General features: G+C 45.9%; 1 protein-coding gene across 3 annotated transcripts in view; it reads right to left on the bottom strand.

The window, feature by feature from the left end:
* ME3 (malic enzyme 3) overlaps nucleotides 1-21,015 on the bottom strand; it is a 203,805-nt gene that overhangs the window by 98,842 nt on the left and 83,948 nt on the right. For 2 of the 3 annotated variants that reach the window (XM_019805893.2, XM_019805894.2), the window contains exons 3-4: nucleotides 10,658-10,791; nucleotides 7,626-7,775 (exon numbers count right to left, since the gene is read on the bottom strand). In XM_019805893.2, the coding sequence (XP_019661452.2) occupies nucleotides 7,626-7,775; nucleotides 10,658-10,791 (284 nt within the window). The remainder of the gene's footprint in view (nucleotides 1-7,625; nucleotides 7,776-10,657; nucleotides 10,792-21,015) is intronic. The other variant, XM_034666180.1, reaches the window with a different exon arrangement.

Genomic DNA, 21,015 nt, shown 5'->3' with positions numbered 1-21,015 from the left:
ACGTGCTCACTCAAATGTTTGGTTATCTTCAGTCTGATGCGTTTTCCTGTCTAATCAACTGCTGACATGGGGGGAGTGTGAAGTTTGGGAAGGGAGGACTTCGGTGCAGTGACAGAGGCTTCAGAAGGAAACTGGGGGAGGAGGAAGGAAGTACCCTGGGGACTCCTTCCCACCTCCCCCTCCACTGATCTTGTGAATGAGACCTGAGGGAACACAGCAGACACTTCAACAGTTAGGCTTGTGGAGAGGGGTGAGCTAGGGATGGAAGCTCTGTTATATTATCATGACCTCAGTCTTTGATACACTGCCAGGCTGGGGTGGCCTGGAATAGGGACAGCATTTTATTGACTCCTCAAAAGTCACAGAAGATCTGAGCTGGAAGAATTGTAGAGATCACCCAGCTCAGGGGTTTGTGGCCCAGGCTGCCCATGAGAATCCCTGGCAAGCTTTTGAAAAGGAAAGGTGCCTGGGACCCACCTCAGGAATTCAGACTTAAAGGTCCCACGTGCTTTTAACGCACGCTGTCACTGAGAGCTACAGGTGGGGAAACAGGCTCAGCTACATGATGTAACTGTGGCTCATTTAAAGATATCTTCCTAACTTGGTTATAGAGTTTGGGTTATTAAATCAAAAGTGTTTAGAGCTGGAAGAAATCACAGAAGCCATGCAGTCCAAACCTACACTTTGACTTGAAACTATAGAAACTAAGTGACTAGCCTACAGAGTTAGCCAGGAAGCGGGTGGCGAGTGCTCCAAAAAACGTGTCCGGACTCCTCACCCAGCACTCTGTGCACAACACTAGGGCTGCCAGAGGAGAAGCTAGGCAGACCCAGCTGCAGACTGTGTTGCTTGCCCTGCTCCAGGGAGCCTTTCCAGCGGCACAGCTGAAACAGCTTGGCAGCGACACCTGGTGTAACTGGATGGGGCGCAGGCTCGGCCAAAGGAATCAGCACTTTGGTGCCCTGAGGATGGGGAGGAGGCAACCGGTCGGATGATGCTAATCCTTGCCTTCTCCCCGCCTTCCAATTATGCTGGGAGTGTGTGTGTGTCTGTTCCTGATCAACTGCCCGCTGGGCTGGAGTCCATGTGATGATGGGCTCAAAGGCCGTCCCTGGGTGTCAGGGGTCTTCTGATGTTTGCTGAGGTAAGGCTGTCTTTGTTTTCCAGGGTGGATTTAAGTCCAGATGTTGGTGCCCACTGGTCCTGTGTAGGGCTAGAAATGGCTTCAGTTGGCATTTGGGAAGCAGAGGCACGTGCCTCCGGGCCCTTGTGTATGTGTGTATGCGGGGAGAGATGGTTGTAGATAAAAAGGTTCCAATGGAAAAATAAAAACAGATAAAAGAGTAAATAAAAAGCATGTAGGGTTTCAAAAAGAAAAGAAAAAAGAAAAAAAAATGAGGCAATGGCTTAACAGACATAATGAGGGCGAAGCAGGAAGCCCAAGGAGGTGAGTACAAGCCTTAACCACTCCCTTTTTGGCGGTTGGGGTGAAAGAGAAGTGATGAAAAAGTCATGTCCCTTGAAGTTTGTGAGGAACTGGACAAGGAGAAAGCACATTCACACACATTTATTTCCTCTGACCTTTATGACATCCCCATGAGGTGGACAGTCCCTGTGATCCAGGCTTGGGGAGGCGGAGTAGCTGGGCTCCAAGGCCACATGGTTAATGGGGGAGCTGACCCATTCCCTCTGGACTCCAGCCCCAGTGCTCTGCCCATCACGGGATAGTGTGTGTGTGTGCGCGTGCGTGTGTGTGTGTGAAGGGAACTTACATGAAGGCAAGCATGCAAATGTTTATCTCTGAGGTGTCACGGTGACCAGGCCCACAAGCAGCTCAATGGTGAGTGCAGGAGAGACACGGGAAGTTGGTCAGCTGTGACGCCTTAGACGTTAGCCTTAGTTTTCATCTGGGTAAAGTAAGAAGCCCCGTTTGGGGTTGTGGAGGGCTCAGAGATAAAGGACCCGAAGTACCTAGCCGAGGGCCCGCCAGGAGCTTCGTAAGCATTCCATAAATGGTAGCAGTTACTGTCCCGTAAAAATGTTACTGAATTTGCAGATAAGGAAGACAACAGCCTAGCTCAGGGCCCAGGGCTGCTGGCTTTGTCCAAATCCACACCTGACTTCAGGTGTGTTCCACAGAGCCTCCGCCCAGTGAAGCCAAAGCCCACTTCCTACCCTTGTGCCTCCCACTCACCATAGCCTCTAGGTCTGCACCTGTCCCTGCCAACAGGTTTGCCTGGTGGGCACAAGTACAGATCATTTCAGGTCTGTGTCCAACAAGACAGGAGGACTTCAGAGGACTGAGCTGCCCTCAGCCGGGGGGGGGGGGGATGGCTGGGCAGGTCACAGCTGCTGAGCACTTAGGAGGGCCGGGCCCTTCACACAAGTGATCTCACTGAATCCTCACAAGCAGCCACACGAATGGGCATCACTTCCATTTCATAGATGAGACTAAGGGGGTGCTAAATTATCAAAAATCATCGGAAGCTGGGATTCAAGGCCAAGTCTGCCTGGCTTCAGAGTCCGTGCTCCTTCTACTACCCATAGCACAGCTCTCATCACCCATACAGGTGGGACCCCACAGAGGCTGGGAAATGTTAGGGTTCCGGGGATGTGCACATCTCTCAGAGCCCAAGGGAATGAAGGTGAAGACGGTGAAGACAAGGTTTAAGCTTGTGAGGAACTGGACAAGGAGAAAGCACATTCACACACATTTAGCTCATCTGACCTTTACGACCTAGTCCTTGTGATCCAGGGTTGACCAGGTTGGTCAAGATGGAGGTGCCTGGAGGAAGGGAGGGTATTCCCTCTCACTGGACAGCAATCTACACCATATTGGCTATCCCCCCCCCCAGCAGCCCCTCCTTAGCTGGGTTGCATTTTGGACTCCTGCCGGGCCTCACCCGGGGCTTGCTCCTCTTCTGAGTCACATGTTAATGACACTCAAGGCCCTTCCTTTAAGCCAGGCTCTGCAGGATCTATGGCCCATGGAGGCACATGCAGAGGATGTGCCAAGGGAGAGGCAGGAAAGGGCAGAAGAGGCTCCACAGAGCCCCAAACCTGGTGTGTTTATCTGCCCCGGGGATATTCAGGTGCCCTTGAGATAGTCTAGCATCTCCCTCAAGGCTGTGAGGCAATGCAGAGCCCTGGGCACACTGGAAGTTCCATTTTAGCATCAGCTGGACCTAATTAGTTTGGAGGGGGGCAGGCCTTTTCACAGAGGACTCCATTGTTCCTGGGAACCTGGCAGGAATGTTTATCATTTCAGAAACCAAGAAGGAGCTGGCTCTCTGTCTTGGCCTTGGGGCTGTCCTCCTTTCAGATGCTAATCCATAAAGCCATTCTAAGCCTGGCCTCAGATGAAGCAGGGCTGAGGTGGAGCCCAAACTCTCAATTCCTTCAAGAGCAAGGCAGGTGTGGAATCAACACCTGGAAAGCAGCCAAATGGAAACCTGGAGCAACAGCTCAGAATGTCACATGTCAAATAGTTTAATTGGGTAATCATCTGAAGAGGTTTGTGCAAAACATATGCTGGAAGTCTGTACCAGGAGTGTGAGGGAAGAATCCAAGAACACAGTTCAGTCTGCCCACGCCTGCCTCAGCCCTGCACAGCCTCGGGCCCAGGACCTGCCTGGATCATTCTCTCACAAGAGAGGCTCAGGAAACAGGATCCAGCGATCCCCACCTTAGAGCCCTAGGCAATCAAGCATTCCTGGAGCCACAAGGGCACCCAGTCCCAAATGACCACCAAATGTGACCAGTCCCAGCTGGCAGCAGGCAATGGAGCACAGTGGTGCATGTCCACATTCTGGTTTACACTGCATGGGTTTGAGTGCCAGCCTTGCTGGGTATGAGCTGTGTGACTTTGGGCAAGTCACTTCTCTGTACCTTAGTTTTCCCATCTACAAATGGAATGATAGTAGTACCTACCTCTTAGGGGATCAAATAATTAAATGAGCTCATATATATAAAGATTTCAGGATAGCACCTGGCTTTCAGCAAACAGTTTATCACCCTTTTCTCCTGCTCCGGGTCAACTGCAGGGTTGTTTTCCACACTAAGTGTTCAGCTTCTGTAGTACCCTGACTGCACCCACTCAGGGCTGACCTGGTTCTCTGGGCTCAAGTTGGTGGCAGGACCCTGTTTCCACCCATATGAACCCCCCATTTGGCCACCATGTCCCTCTCCATTGCTGACCCATCGGAGAACTGCCAATGAGGCCTAAACCCAAGTGACATGGCTCCCTATGACTCCAACCCCCTGGGCTGGTGGGAAGGATACCAAGCACTTACCTCTTTTTGGGCAGAGCCACTGGCCAATTTTCCTATCTTTCTAATCCCCTGTTTCACCCACCAGGAGGTCTCAGAGGCCTTACTTCTAGCAAGGGGGATGTGGGTGTGCCTGGATCACCAAATAGTTTCGCCTGAATTCTTTGCTTTTGTCTTTTATGGCCAAGCTCAAATGCTATGTTTTTAGCTTGGTTTTCCCTGATTCTCATGGTCAGAATTCTAACCTCACCAGTTGCTCAACTATGATCTTGGACAAGTTCCTTTCCTCTGGTCACCTCAGTTTCCCCAACTGTGAAATGGAGATACTGATACCAAATGAACCTGATAGGACATTGGGAGGATCCATTGTAAGCCAATGGATGTAAAAGCCTACCGCCCCTCCCCTTACGTTCCTTGCCAGGCACAGAAGATAGGGAGATACCCAAGTGAGCCGACTACATAGGTGTCTACAAAGCCTTTAAAAGCAAGCCCTTTCCTGGAATGGCCATTCTTTCTTCTTCACCCATGGAATTCCTGTTCAATCTTCCAGGACCAGCTCAAATACCATCTCTTCTGTGAAGCATTCCTAACTGCCCCCAGGGAAAATAAATTTCTCTCTTCCATGTACTCCTGAAATTCTTTGTCTCTATTAAATCTCTTATTTTTTTGTAACTTTTATTATATTTAACTTACATCATTATTGGGTTCTGGGGGCAAATCCTGCTTGTATAGGCAGGATCCTGACCCCTATTGCTGGTTTATCTGGAACCCACAACTGAATCTACAATCTAGTCTGTGGAGTCTGTGGAGAAGGGCTCCCACACAGCCTGGGAGTGGGATGGCCTTGCATTTCCACAGGATCTCAGCTACAAGCCAGCAGAGGCAGTGAGCTGTGGCTAAAGGACTTCAGGAAGCAGTGGGTTCTGGAAGAGACAAAGCGTGTCTGTAGTTAAATGTGTGAGTTCATTTAGTGTTCAATGACTCGATTTTCTTTTTAAAAATTTAATAGCGGATATGTATAATATGACTCTACATTTAGCAATTCTTCCTTCCTCCTGTAAAGGTCACTGAAGACAAATCAACACTCACATTTATGCCAAGTTCCTTATCTACTCCTCACATTTTACCCTCACAATAACTATTAGAGGTGGGTAGTATTATTACCTGCATTTCATAAATGCGGAAATTAAGACTGAGAGAGGATAAGGAGCATGCCCAAGGTCAAGGAGACTAAAACTCAGGGCTGACGGCAAAGACCTATCTCCTCCTACTCAGTATGCAATGCTACTTTCCCATTAGCGTGTCAAGTACTTGCTTGGCCAAGTACTGGTCTAGTCCATACGAATGGATCTGACATGTTTCCAGCCCCCTCAAGAAATTTGCGTTCCGGTAGAGGACGCTGATATACACATGATTAAAAACATGAAGCACAGGGGCGCCTGGGTGGCACAGCGGTTAAGCGTATGCCTTCGGTTCAGGGCGTGATCCCAGCGTTATGGGATAGAGCCCCACATCAGGCTCCTCCGCTATGAGCCTGATTCTTCCTCTCCCACTCCCCCTGCTTGTGTTCCCTCTCTTGCTGGCTGTCTCTATCTCTGTCGAATAAATAAAATCTTAAAAAAAAAACATGAAGCACAAAAAGTATAACTATGGACTAGAAGTATGTGATGAATTGCGGGGGTGCCTGAGGGGGGCATGGGCAGTTCAGCCTGGGGGGATCAGGGAGGGCAGAGAAGCCTAGTCTTGGGTGACTTTGAAGGCTAGCCTCCCTTCTGATGGAAAGAGAATGAGGACAGGAGAGCACGCAGATGTGGGAGGCCGAAAGGACCACATATGTGAAGGTGTGGAGGGCCAGAGTACCAGGCATCCTTGGGCATGGGGAAGAGATCAGCATACCTAGGGCATGGGATTTCTGAGTAGGAGATGGGCTGTGACAGGCTTGCTTTTGTCAAAGTGCTGGACTTGTTTCTTTAAGCCTTGGAGGCCGCTGACAGCCACAGAGGAAGGAAATGAGCTGACCTGCACTGGGCAGGAGAGAGGCCCTGGGAAGATCATTTCTGAGTAGGAACTGGGAGGTAAATAGGGTCCTGAATCCTTCAGAAAGGTACCGTCAGCTCCCAAGATCTCTGCCAGGACTGGTTTCTGAATGAGAATAAGAGAAAAGGAGTCTCTTTCCTGTTGAAAGAGGTAGGTTGAGGACCAGAACTGCTCCGGGCTCTGGTGCAGCACCCCCCACAGGAGTGCAGGAGCATGGCTATTCTGAGTGATAAGGACANCCAAAGCCCCACCCCCCCCCCCCCCCCCAGAAGATGAGATCTGACACACTGCCTTCTGCCAAGGGTGATGGTGGGGACAGAAAAGGAAGGAGGGGAACTGGCATCAGTCCCTGGGCTCAGCCTGCAAGGCTCAGTCCATATACTGGCTTCAGAACTGGAAGACTGCTTTTCCAAATTAACAAAAGATGTTCGAGATCCATGATTCCACGCTCATAATATAGCACATGATTTATACATGAAGATTTATAAATTCTATGGAAACATAAATGACATGTCTCTGCACAGTACACTGTATCTTTACATGTTCTAGCATGGATTAAAACAATGTCCCATCGCATATAATAAACCCAGGCAACTTTTTTATCGTCGGCACTAGAAATACGTATTGATAATTACCAGGCACCTTGCACTGAGGATTTTTGGAAAATACTCCCATTTTTCCTTTCTTACATATTTAAAAAAAATATATCTTCTAGTTATTAAAAAAATAACTCATCACGAAAAAACAAAACAAAACAAAAAAAACCAGGACGACAAGCATTCTTTTTAGAAAACTGCCCCCAAATTCTTTGGCTCTGAAAGAAAACGTAATGCCAAATTTTTGCCTAATAAAATGACATTTTAAGTGGAATCTGAGTCAAGCCCCAAAGAAGGAATGAATACTGGTTCTTTGAGTCAGCAAAAGAATTCAGTCTTTGGTATCCAACACTCTATTATTCATTGGCCTGAACTGGCAAGACAGCTGTCGGCACTGTGGAGATGACCAGAAAAGCAGGGGGTGGGGGTCGGGGGTAGGTGGATAATGAGAGAAAAACAATCTGAAATACCTCTCAGGCCAACTTTGAGCAACATATTGGGCATTTATCATCCAGAGGTGGAGGAGCTTGCTAGATACTCTCTCAGCTCATTTCTTTGTGCATGGGGTAATTTCCTGAGCAAGTGCTTAAAATCAAATGTCTTGTCGAGCCTTTGGCTCAGTCAGGCACAGCCTCCAGAGCCCCATTAAGCAAGGCCAGAGGAAAGAATTTATTTCCCCTTATGAGACAGCCCCTCCCTGAGCCTGTGCCCCGGGATGGCTCACCGGGGTCTGCGGAAGGTCAGGCCGTAGTGCTGACAGGCCAGCCCCACGGTGGGAGTGTACACGATGGGCATGAATTTCTCCACGTCTGACGTCAGCACTCGGTAGAAGAGCTTCTCGTTCCTGTCCTGGAGTGTCATGAGAATGATGTACCTTGGAAAGGGAGACAAGAGCCAAGCTGGTCACGTGAGCCCCACAGGTGGCAGCACTAAGGGCCCCTGATGCAAAGAGGGCTCCCACTCAGCTGTTTACAATGGCACCTTCATGGTCAAATCACCATCTCCCCTAAGCATGGGTCTCATTTTCCATGAAATGAGGAGAATATCATCTACCTTATAGTACTTACTATTATTCGTGGTGTAGGCACAATTCTAAATATTTTACATTAACTCATTAAAAACTCCCAAAGACTCATGAGGTAGGTACTAAAATACTGGCTATTTTAGAAATCAGGAGACTGAGGCACAGAGAGCTGAAATCACTCACCCAAGGTCTCATAGCAGAGTAAGGATTTGAACCTAAGCAATCTGACTCTAGAATCTCAACCATGGTGCCAGATGGTTAGTTATGTTATTACTATGTGGACATTGATGAATGGCAACAGAATCGTAACATGCTGGGGGTGGCGTAGGGTCCAAGGAGATACCGAACACACCAGTGATGTACGAACTGGGCTTTCCCACCACACGGGGCTGGTTCCTGTCACAACCAGAGCTCACAAGTGGCTGAGTACTGCTTGACCTCAGGACACATGCTCCAAAAAAATCTCTTTCTCACCTATTCCCTGAAGCCTAAAATTACTAAGCCAGGAAAAGAGCCTTTCATTCACAGTCCTGAAGATGTAAAAACCTCAGGAGGAAAAAAGCCAGGGTCTGAAATTTATGATGGATGGGGTGTAGGTGACTACTGATATCACACTCTTTCTGGACAATAGTTTAGGAGAGCATGGAAGTACTTGAGCCCTGGCATGGAATGGGGTGGGAGAGATGTTCCCATATGGGAATGATCCCTGTACCAGGGATCCCTGTACCAGCCTGGTACCAGGCTCCTGGGTTTGAATCCCAGCTCTGATGCTTCTAGTTTTGTCACTCTGGGGAATTCATGTTACTTCTTGGGGCCTCAGTCTCTTAGATGATGGCTTAGAATGCCATCATCTCAGCTCATTACTGGCATGAACATTCTCTTACTTAGTAGCCATTTGTACACATCTCTTCCCAATTCTACATTCAGTGATGTCAAGTTGGTAACTTGAAATCAGTCATGGTTGGGAGTATTGACGTCATGGAAATAGGCAAATGCTACAAATCAGGGCTCCCTCGGTGCCCCAGAACCAGTTAGTAACCATTTACCAGCATACCATTACCCTTCCCAAAAGAAGCTGGGGAGCCTCCTTAGCATTTCCCTGAGCACCTGCTGAAATAAGGAATTGTGGGAATGAGTGGGTCAGAGTGGTTAGCAGAGTATCAGGAACAAGCTCTCTGGAGCTCCCAGGATTAGGACCGTCCCCTGCTCCCTGGGCCTGCCACGTCTTCCCCGGCATATAAGTAAGGTCTATCTACCTAGCTGAAAAAAAAAAAAACGGAGATGTAAGGATTTGGGACTTCTAATTTTGAGGAAAGGGGATTTCACATTAGACTTTAATTCTTTGTAAATGTAACAAAAGAGGGAATTTCAGGTTGTTCAAAGTTAGAGCATGTGTAATGTTGCTGGTTGAATTCATTGTGTACTTTCTGGTTTGCTCTTCAGGGTGACATAGCTAGACCTAGTGTGCATGGAATAAACAAAAGGGAGAGACAATTTGACCTGGGCTGCAGTATGGCCTTAGACTTAATAGGAGTGATACCCACAGAGTTCAGTCCTTCAGGAATAGAGCAGAGGGAAGTAGGCAGAGGTTTCCTTATCCACTACCATTTGTAAGCAATGGCCACTGTGGGGGGAGGACGAGAAGCTGAGTGCAGGATCACCCTAACATGCTGCTGAGCTCTACCCCCAGGGGGACAGCCACACCATCAATGACCCCAAGTCTTGGCCATTAAGCTCTATAGATATGTAGGGGGAACCCACATCTTCCCCCTAAATTTCTGCTGGAGCCCATAGCAAGATGCCATGTTTATTTTACAAGCTTTTGCATAGTGCCTCCTGTTATAAGTTACAGTTATTACGTAAGTGTTCTGAGCACGTTAAAATACTAATGCATTTAAGCCTCATCATAACCCTATGAGTTAGATACCACTGATATACTCAGGTACAAATGAGGAATGACACAGAGAAGCTAAGTAATCTTTGCTATTAAGTGGTAGAATGAGGATTTGAACTTAGTCTGACACTGGAGTCTACTCTTGTATGCCTCCAGCTATGGCATAGCAGAGCAGTTAGTTAGAAGCAGACTCCAGAGCAAACTACCTGTGTTCAAATCCTGGCTGTACCAATTCATAGCCGTGACCTGAGAGGTCACTGCCTTCTTTAGTGAAACTGACAAAGCCGACCCTGTGATTCCTCAGTTGGCTCTTCATGTAATATGCCCTGTGGGAGAACCCAGAAGGGCTGCATTTTTAACCATTATTAACTGTTCCCATGAACCTGTAACAGGTTAGAGGGTCTAAAGGACATCCTATGTCCTTTCTGAGGTGTCACTGTGCATTTCCACTCTGCTCCCCCGACATTCCTCTTATTCCAGGGACCTGGGCCATGGACCACTTCTTCGACACACTTATCTCACTTGCTCCCCTTCCATGAACTCCACTGCCATCTGCTGAAGCCCTATCCGTGCTTCTCGGGCTGACTCGGGTACCACCGCTTCCCAGAGGCCCAACCAGATTGCACCTGTTGGAAGTCAGTCTCCCTTCCCAGTTCTGACTGTGCCTCAGTCCTAACAAGCCCCATCCCTCAGGGTAGACCACCACCCTGTGGAAGGTGGGTCTGGGATCTCTCAGGGTTCTCAGCCTTTCCTACTGGAGAGTACCAGAAAACCCATGTGCCACAGGAAACAGCTGAGCCTGGGGCTTGGGTAGAGAGAGCAGACTCTAGGCACTGACTTGTCCAGGTCACTCTGCTGCCGTTCGTAGTATCTCATGATCCGCAGGAGCTGGACGTCCTGGCTCAGGAAGCAGGGGGGGATCAGGCCATGGATTCCAAGTTGCAGCCTTTCTTCCAGTGTAAAGGCCATCCCCTGAGAGAACAAGAAAGAAATACACACATGAAGGGATATGCGTGAAACTGAGGGACAGAGAGGTCCCATCACCAGATCCAATAGTCACTGATCCAACAGTGGGCTCTGCATTCCAATCCCACCTCTGCCAATTAAACAGCTGGGCAATCCTGTTCCAGCTACTTTGGCTCTCCCGAGCCTCAGCTTCTTCCAGGAAAAAATGGGGAAAATACCTACATTGTCAGGTTTTTGGGGTTAGTTTTTGTTTTTTAAGTTGCGTTTTATTTTTTAGAACAATTTTTGATTTATTGAAAAAATGGGAACGTAGTACACAGAGTTCCCCTCTATCCCCTCACCTAATTTCCCATTATTAATATCTTATATCAGTTCGGTACATTCACGAGAGCTAATGAAACTAAAGTGACACATTATTATTCAGACTTCCTTAGTCTTTGCTTAAGGCCGTTTTTATTGTTGTTCTTTTTTTTTAAATCATTTTTAAGAACATTTATTTTTTTATAATAATTTTTTATTATGTTATGTTAGTCACCATACAGTATATCCTTAGTTTCTAATGTAGTGTTTCATGATTCATTATTTGCGTATAACACCCAGTGCACCATGCAATATGTGCCCTCCTTAGTACCCATCACCGGCCTATCCCAATCCTCCACCCCCCTCCCCTCTGAAGCCCTCAGTTTGTTTCCCAGACTCCACAGTCCCTAATGGTTCATTCCCCCTTCTGTTTACCCACCCCCTTCATTCTTCCCTTCCTTCTCCTACTGATCTTCCTATTTCTTATGTTCCATAAATGAGTGATGTTGTTCTTGAACGATCCCACGTCACATTTAGTCACCATGTCTCCTTAGGCTCCTCTGTCTGACAGTTTCTCAGACTTTCCTTGTTTTTGATGACTGTGACAGTCTTGAGGAGAACTGGTCATGTATTTCATATAATACCCTTCTATTGGCATTGGTCTCATGTTTTTCTCATGACTACTGGGGTTGTGCATTTTAGAAGGAAGACCATAGAGGTGAAGTGCCATTTTGATCACATCAGATCAAGGTCCATACTCTTAACATGATTTGTCACTGTTGATACCAACCTTGATCACAACCTTGATCACCAGGCTCGGTCGTGCTTGTCAGGGTTCTCCGCTGTAAAGTGACTTTTTCTTCAGAACTCTTCTGCATGAGAGACTTTTCTCTTTTACCCCACATATTTTTATTCAACCACTTATTTATATTAGAATGGACTCATGGGTATTTATTCTATATTTTGGATTATAATCCAATACTGCTTTATTTATTTTGTTACTCAAATTTTTCCAGCTTTGGCCACTGGGAAATTTTTCAGTTGGCTCCTGTGTCCCTTTGACATATTTTCTTAATTCCTTCCTCCCTCCTACTCTCTACTTCCCTCCATCTACTTCCTCCCTCCACTTCCCTCCCTTCCTTCCTTCTCTCCCTGCCTTCCTCTTTCTTTCTCTCTCTCTTTCTCTCTCTCTCCCTTCCTTCCTTCCTTCCTTCTTCCTTCCTTCCTTCCTTTTTCCTTCCTTCCTTCTTCCTTCCTTCCTTTTTCCTTCCTTCCTTCCTTCCTTCCTTCCTTCTTCCTTCCTTCCTTCCTTTTTTCTTCCTTCCTTCTTCCTTCCTTCCTTCCTTCCTTCCTTCCTTCCTTCCTTCCTTCCTTCCCTTTCCTCTCCTTCATCTACTTGTTACTTTCCGGCACAGGGTGCTCAGGCTCATCTTGTATATTGCCTGCCCAGGTCCTAGAATCAGCCATTTTTTCTAATGAGGCTTGATTCCTTATTTGAAGCATGGCATTAGAACCTAAGATCTGAGCTCCACTTAATACACATGCTACTTACTACTGGGATTTTATTGTTTCTAGTCCCTCTCAGCTGAAAGAGCAAGGATATGAATCTATACCAAGCTAAACATAGCTTCATACTAATGTTTCTAATCCATTACCACATAGATCATTCTAGCCTCACCACTTGGCTGATCTGTAAATTCTCACTCCACCCATGAGAGAATTGTCTCCTGCCACCTGCCACCCATGTACTTAGTTATAGGATTCCAGTATACACATAGAGCAGTATCAGAATCGTTAACTTACGCCACAGTGGGAAACAGCTTAGTGGAGCATAGTGCTCATAAGCTGTTCCTCTTGCCTTCAGTCTTACAAACTCCACTTATTTCCAGATTACTTAGGTCAGCACTTTTCCTTCCATCCCTTCACTGAGGTTGTATCATACACTTATAACACAGTTACATTCTCCTGTCACAATCTGCCTTCCTTCCCGGGATCCGACAACCTATTAAATGGTTTGAAAAAATCTGGATACATTAAGATCCATTCTTTGTACTGTAAAGTTCTATGAGCTTTGACAAATGCATAATATCATGAATCCATCATTACAGCATAGTACAAAATAGTCTCAGTGCTCCAAATATCCCATGTGCTTTACCTATTAATCCCTCCCTTCCTTCCCCGGGACCTCTGACAGCTACTGATTTTTTTTTTTTACTGTCTGCACAGTTTTGTCTTTTCCAGAATGTCAGACAATTGGAATCACACAGTATGTAGTCTTTTCAGACTAGCTTCTTTCATGTAGCCATAAGCACATAAGGTTCATCCATCCATTTTTTTTGGCTTTATAACTCATTTCCTTTTTCTTTTTTAAAGATTTTATTCATTTATTTGACAGAGAGAACATGAGCAGAGTGGAGGAAGAGCAGAGGGAGAGGGAGAAGCAGACTCCCCGACTGAGCACCCAGGCACCCCTGTAACTCATTTCTTTTTATCATGGGATGACATTCCACAGTCTGGCTGTACTGTAGTTTGTTTCTCCATTTATCTATTCATCTTGGTTGCTTCCAGTTTTTGGTGAATATAAATAAAGTTGCTATAAATATTCATGTGCAGGTTTTTGTGTGGACATGAGTTTTCAAATCAGTTGAGTAAATACATAGGAGTGCAACTGCTAGATCATATGGTAAGACTATGTTTAGCTTTTTAAAGAAACTGCCAAACTGTTTTCTAAAGTGGCTGCACTATTTTGCATTCCCACTAGCAGCGACTGAGCTTCTCTTACTCCACACCATCTCTAGCATTGGGGAGTGTCAGTTTTTAACATTTTAGTCACTGTAATAGAAGTGTAGTGGCATACGATTATTGTTTTAATTTGCAATTCCCTATTGACATAGTGATATTGAGGATTTTTTCATATGCTTATTTTCCATCTGCATATCTTTTGGTGAGGTATCTATTCAGATTTTTTGCCCATTTTTTGTTCTGTTGTCCTTATTGTTGAGTTTTAATAATTCTTTGATTGACAGTTTCAATGCAACCCATATCAAAATTCAAATGGCCTCTTCTGCAGAAACAGAAAAGCCAATCCTCAAATTCATATGTAATAACAAGGGGCCCTGAACAACCAAAACCATTTTTAAAAAGAAGATTTTGAAATGTAAAACAAAGCTACAGTAATCAAAACAGTGTGGTACTGCCATAAGGACAGATAAATAGATCGACAGAATAGAATCAAGAATTCAGAAATAAACCATACATCTATGACAAATTGATTTTTGACAAGGACATCAGCCCGTTCAATGGGGAAAAGAACAGTCTTTTAAAGAGTTGGTGTGGGACAACTGCATTTCCACACGCAAAAGAATAAAGTTGGACCCCTACCTCACATCCAATACAAAAATGAATTAAGAATGGATCAGTAACTTAAAATATAAGGGCTAAAAGCATAAAACTCTTGGAAGAAAACATAGGGGTAAATCTTCATGACCTTGGATTTAGCAATGAATTCTTAGATGGGATACCAAAACCACTAGTAACAAAGGAAAAATTAAGTAAATTGACTCCATTTAAAAATTTTCGTGCAAAAAGGACACTATTAAGAAAGTGAACAGACAACCTACAGAATGGGAAAAATATTTGGAAATAGCATAAAGCATTTGATATCTAGAATCTATAAGTGCTACAGCAGAACAATCAACAAAAAGCAACTCAATTGAAAAAAGGGCAAATAAATAACTTGAAAGTACATTTCTCCAAAGAAGATTTATAAATAGCCAATAGCACATGAAATAAATTTCAGCATCATTAATCATCAGGAAAATGCAAAGCAAAACTACAGTGAGATACTGTTTCACACCCACTAGGATGGCTGGAATAAAAGCAACAGTAAATAACAAGTGTTGATGAGGATGTGGAAAAATTAAAACCCCCATACACTGCTGGTAGGAATGGAAAGTATTGCAGCCTCTATGGAAAAATTGTTTAGCAGTCCCTCAAAAAGCTAAACCTAGAACTACCGTAATGACCCCAGCAACTCCATACCCAAGTATAACCCCGAAGGAACTGAAAGCAAGGACTTGAACAGACACTTGTACATCAGCATCCAATGCAGCGTTATTCACAACAGCTTCAAGATGGAATCAGAGCAATATATGAACAGATCAACAAGATGCATATGTGTACAGTGAAGATTTATTCAAACGTAAAAAGGGAAGAATGAAGGCGGGGAAAACAGAGGGGGAGATGAACCATAAGAAACTATAGACTCCAGGAATGAAGTTCTGATATATGCTACTACGTGGATGAACCTTGAAAACATCATACTAAGTGAAATAAGCCAGATATGAAAAGGACAAATACATGATTCCACTTACACGAAATACCTAAAATAGGCAAATTCATAGAGACAGAAAGTAGATTAGAGATTTTTATTTTTATTTTTTAAAGTAATCTCTACACCCAATGTGGGGCTCAAACTCATAACCCTGAGATGATGAGTGGCATGCTCCACCAACAGAGCCAGCCGGGCACCCGTAGAAAGTAGGTTAGAGATCACTAAGAGCCAAGAGGGGCATGGTGAGTTATTGCTTAATGGTTACAGACTTTCTGTTTGGGTTGATGACATATTGGGATGATGATGGTGATGGTTGCACAACACTGTGAATACACTTCATCCCACTTAATTGTACACTTCAAAATGGTTAAGATGGCAATTTTTTGTTATTCCTTCCCACAACTTTAAAAAATTAATAATGTATTATACCCCCAAACCACTGAGTCGTACACTTTAAATGGGTGAATTATAACTCTATAAAGCTGTCTTAAAAGAATTCTTTGCATATTTTGGATACAAGTCTTGTATTGCACATGTATTCTGTAAATATTTCTCTGAGAATGTGGCTTGTCTTTTTATTCTTTCACCAGAGTCGTTCACAAACAAGCCTCTTCTGGTTCAGGCACTGTCAGGGAGATGGGGAATCAGTGGGGTGTCATGGAATCTGCTCCCTGGCCCAGTTAAACCTGATGGAGACAGTGTCTGCTGGCAGGAGTTCAGGGACTGTTGTCCAAGGGACACTGGGAGGCATGGGGACCACAGCTGTTCCAACTTTATCCCAACATGGTAAGGCACTACCCATGGTGTAAAGGAGATCTTTTCTATGTAGAACTGAACCAGCACGATCGCGAAGCTCCTGGCTCCCCCAGCCCCTGGCTTTCTCCTGAAGGGTTCTGGCAGCTAAGACAGTAGCAGGCCCCCAAGTGGCTGCTGCGGGTGGAGGACATCAACAAGGAAGGGACCAGTATCCCCATGGGGACTCAGAACAGCTCTTAATAGTTAATGAATACAGTTAATACAACCCTCATTGTATCCAAGGCTGATGACACTTGGGGCAACTCTGGTTAAGCCCTCTATTCATAATGAGTCCCAGGTAACGATAGGTTCCTCCTAGAAGTGCAGAAGGCTGTGTGGGTGATAATTGAGATCTAGATTGTTCAGAGGGAAGTCTAGCTTCCCCCAGACCCTTTGGGGAGGGGAAGCTTGAAAAGGTAGGGAGCACCAGACATCTCCACACTGCTCTGCCAGCTGAAAAAGACTTCATCTACTATAATTACTACAAGCTCTTCTATAGTGAGTTCAATAATGATGCAAGCCCATCTGTTAATCATCCACACCTTAGGGTTGTGGAGATCATCAGCTCCAAGAAAGGGACTCTAATAAACACCCAAACTTACTGTATCCTTACCACCACACTGTGAGGAGGTTTCACAACCTCCACTTTCCAGATGAGAAGGCTAAGCAAGAGAGGTTATGTCATGCTTTGGAAGTGGCATAGCTATTCCCCATATTTTATTGCTTCTTAGCCAGGATGCATCTTATAATAAGTAAGTCCATTTGGTGGGATCGTTTTCTTGTAATGATTGCTCTGACTGAAGGAAAGTGAGAGAAGCAAGATTTGATCTCAGGCTGCATTCTTGCTGTTACAGTATTTCCCTGCCAGGACCTTGGTGACACGGACCTCAGAAAATGTGAGTTGGGGTGGGGGTGGTGAGGGAGGACTGGAAAGAGAAAAATAAAGAAAAGAAGCAAATGAAAGTTTAGACTTCTTAGTTACTCTTAATTTTCTCTGTTTTTCTGTTTTGCTTTGTAACTTAGGAATCTGAAACTATGAATACCGGGCTCCTCTACTGTTTTTAAAAAGCAATAATGACACCTCAACTTGATGAGAATCCTGAAGAGCAGCTGTCCCTCCTCTCAGAAGTGCTGGAACTGTAAGAAAGATCTACCCAAAGATAGGCTTCACTTTATTTGAAAGTATGACTCACAGAGAATTCTCTATGTACTCTTCACACAAAGAATTCCAAACTTTTTCTTCATCAAAGCCCAGAGTCACCAGTTCATAAATCCCCTGTGCTGGACACCAGCTCTGCAAGGTCGTGCAACACTGAGGTCCCTGATCATTTCGCAGAAAACTGCCTGCCCTGGAGACTGAGCACTTTCACCAAACACCATTAGGCAGGCAACTGTTCGCTGGCTTGGTAAAGACTGTGATCGTCTCTTCTTGGCCCTGGGGACCCCAGGGAGGCCCAGGCACTGAATGATGACATCATCTTTGTTAATGACCGCTGTGGCTTTTAATAACAGATCACTTCTCTCTACAAGGCTAAGTGTTTCTCTTGGCTGACTGCCACCAACTTCTTTTGTATTTGAGGAAAAAATTATGACTGTTTAGCAACTGGTAATTTCAGGGATTAAAAAAAATACTTCTAGAAGCTTCTTTTCATCCTGAAGCTAACATTAAGGCAACTTCAGATTTACAAGTTTGTAAAGCAGAAATGCAGGCACTTTAGCTGTACCATGGCCTCTGAAATAGGATTGGCACAAGATGATTCACTAGCCGGTGGGAAAGAAGCATTAGAATTTACATTTCTCTACAAAAGAAATAAACTTTGCTCATTGACACTCAAGACTCTTGGTCTGTATGTCAGAAAGTCACATAATTCACATAAGGTATACCAGGAATCCTAAGATAGAAGACGGGCTTGTAGAACATTAAGGATTTGGCAGTGGGGCCCTTATTCATTCTTATCACATTGAGAAATTATAGTTTCTGTGTGCCTCGTTAAAGAAAAGTCACACATTATGTTATCTAGTTTTAACGAAGCTCTCAGAACAAGTGGCTTTTGAAAAATGGCCAACTCTTTCAGTCATAGGTCAACCTTGTGGTATTCGCACATACCAGTAGGCACCTACAGTTGCTATGTTGAAACAATTGAAATGTTTCAATTGTTACAGAGCCCCTGCTCCAATCACTCTTTCAGCCAAATGTACCCCCCAACCAGCTCTGGCTTCTCTCAGGGAACCTCTGGACCTCCCCGAGGTCCAACGGCCAAGGGGTTAAAGTTGGGTAGAGTAGGTGGCCTCCAGACCCTATTCTAGGTCTAAAGGCCTGGGACTGTTCTGATTGGTCAGTACCTAGGCTGTACCAGTGTGAATCTTTTAACTGTCACCCCTGACTTTACCTAGCTTATCATCTTCTCTGAATGATCATCTCTGGCCCAGCTGCTGAACTCTGCCCATGGGCTCAGCATTGCCCAAGTTCCCAGGACAAAACTTTCTGACATCAGAGAGAAGATTTTTGAATAGACCCCACCATCCAATGGCAGGGCTCAGAGGCAGCAAGCTGCATCAGGCTGTGCCCCTGACACAGCCTCCTGCTGTTCGGAGATCCAACTGCCCAGGGCCTAGTTCCTTATGACTTAGCTTTTCTGAGGGGAGGCCTCCCTGTCCCACCTGGTGATCTGCCTAGTGCCTTTGGATCCAGAGCCTTGCTGTACACCTGACAATCTCTTCTCATTCATTCCAAAAGTATTGATGAGTTCCTACTTTGTGCCAGGATGACCATGTTAGACACTGGGGAGTCCCAAAGGAAACAGGAGCTGCTCACTGCCCTTGTGAGTCTATCAGAGGAGTCATGTGGATTAACACATAATGGAAATTCTGGGCCTCTGCTTTGGGCAAGCCACTTCACTGATCTCTTTCATGTGTTACAGGATTCAGTGAAACAATGCACATGAAATGCTCAGCGGAGACCCTGGCACAGAGGAAGTGCTTGATGATGAGTGCTAGGTGTTCTCCTGATAACCATGACTATTTTGTTCATGAGGCGGGGTGGCACGGGAGAGTTCATTCACAGGTGCTGGAGGTAAGCCCTGAAGGGTGCTCAGGAGCTAGTCTGGCCTAAGGGGCTGGAGGAGCAGGGGCTGAAGCAATGTCACTGCATCCAATGTGACCGCCAACCCAAGGCTGGACAAGGTTCCTCCCCATGTCCCCACAGGCTTCACACCAGGACCCTGCCCACTGTGCTCTGATGGCTTCCCTCCTCCATCTTCCAATCCACAATCAGGGCCCCCTCCTCCAGGAGGCCGTCCCTGACACCCCATTTCACATAGCTCTCCCCCCTCTTTCAGCATCAGTGTCATACAGTTTAGTACACGAAACGTGTTTTTCGTTTGATTTCTTCAGCATTAACTACTAGGTCATAAACTTGGGGTGGTAGGAAGCAGACACTTCAAAGCAGCTCACACAGACCTGCAGCACAATAATTCCATCGTCAATCACAAGAGCAACCATTACCTTTATTGAGCACCCACTGGCCCGGGTCAGGCACCGAGACAGGCACTTTACGCTCGGCATCTTTAATCATCACAGCAACCCTGCGTTAAGAGTCCTATGATCATTATCCCCACGTGAGGACTAAGAAACTGAGGCCAGAGGGGTAATTGCCCACGGTGACATGGCCAGTCGCTGGAAGAACCAGGAGCAGAACTCACGTCCACATGTTCCCAAGGTTCACACTCTTTCCTCTGAGTGAACCAGCTGGGAGTTCACCGATCAAACGGGCTGTGGGGATGGAAGTATTCTGCTTCTCCAAGTAGCGTCAGTGACCCTAACAGTGCAGCTAGTGCTGAGTGATCCTCTGTATGAGCCCCGGATCAGTCAGCCCATCTGCACACAGGTGTGAGTGTCCCTGGAGATCACGTGACACACATGCAGCCTTGTTTCCTCTGACCGGCGTTATTATGGAAGGGAGGAGAGCAGACACATGCATAACAGTAAAGGCGCTCTGTTCCACCATCATTACATCAGGCTTGGAGCGGACAGATTCTGCCATAACCCGCTTCCTCCATCAATCAGCTGCAGCAGCAGAGAGGAGCTACAGCCGGGACAGAGCTATGGGACATCAGCCCCTAAACTGTGCAGTGAAAGCTGATGAGCTGCTAGAGGACCAGAAGGCATTTCCTCCTCCTTCTGCACAGTACTTCATGACTCCATCCATTTGGGATTGTTATGAGTTAGGGTGACATGGAGTCCAGAAGGTAGGAGTGGGGTTATGGAGGCTACTGTTCTCTCACTGAACCCCCCAGGTTTATGAGGGTCCCTGAGTACACTCCTGGGATAGATACTTGGGATCTTAGAAACTCATGCACTGGGAAGTCTTAGCAGACACAGATCTGAGAATGGCCTTCCCCCCCCCCAACATACTTCTGTGATCAGGTGCAAAATTACAGATCCAGAAACACACTGTAAATTCTTCAGAGTGAAGGATACACTGCTCATTAGTGCCCAGAACTAACCCTAACCCAGTTTTGGGCTCAAAGACTGGGCTTTGGTGCTGTGGGCTGCAAATGCACAGAGGCTGCCTGTGACCTTTCCATTTATGATGTACAGAGAAGTTCTTGTTCTGGTGCGAAATACAATCCCATTTTCCTTCTATAGGGTGAGGACTGGGACCCAGAGGTGCTGCGTGCCCACAGCCAATATGGGGGAATGGGAGTGGAGCTGCAGGCAAAAGTTCTACATTCAGTTGCTCTACTTCCGGCCTTTGTGACCCTGGAGAGGTGACTTCACCTTTCTGAGTCTGCTGCCTTCAC

This window comes from Ailuropoda melanoleuca, chromosome 8 (assembly GCF_002007445.2).
Source record: "Ailuropoda melanoleuca isolate Jingjing chromosome 8, ASM200744v2, whole genome shotgun sequence".
NCBI lineage: Eukaryota > Metazoa > Chordata > Mammalia > Carnivora > Ursidae > Ailuropoda > Ailuropoda melanoleuca.
Note: the sequence above shows the minus strand (reverse complement) of the source record. Positions and strands in the feature narration are given on the sequence as shown.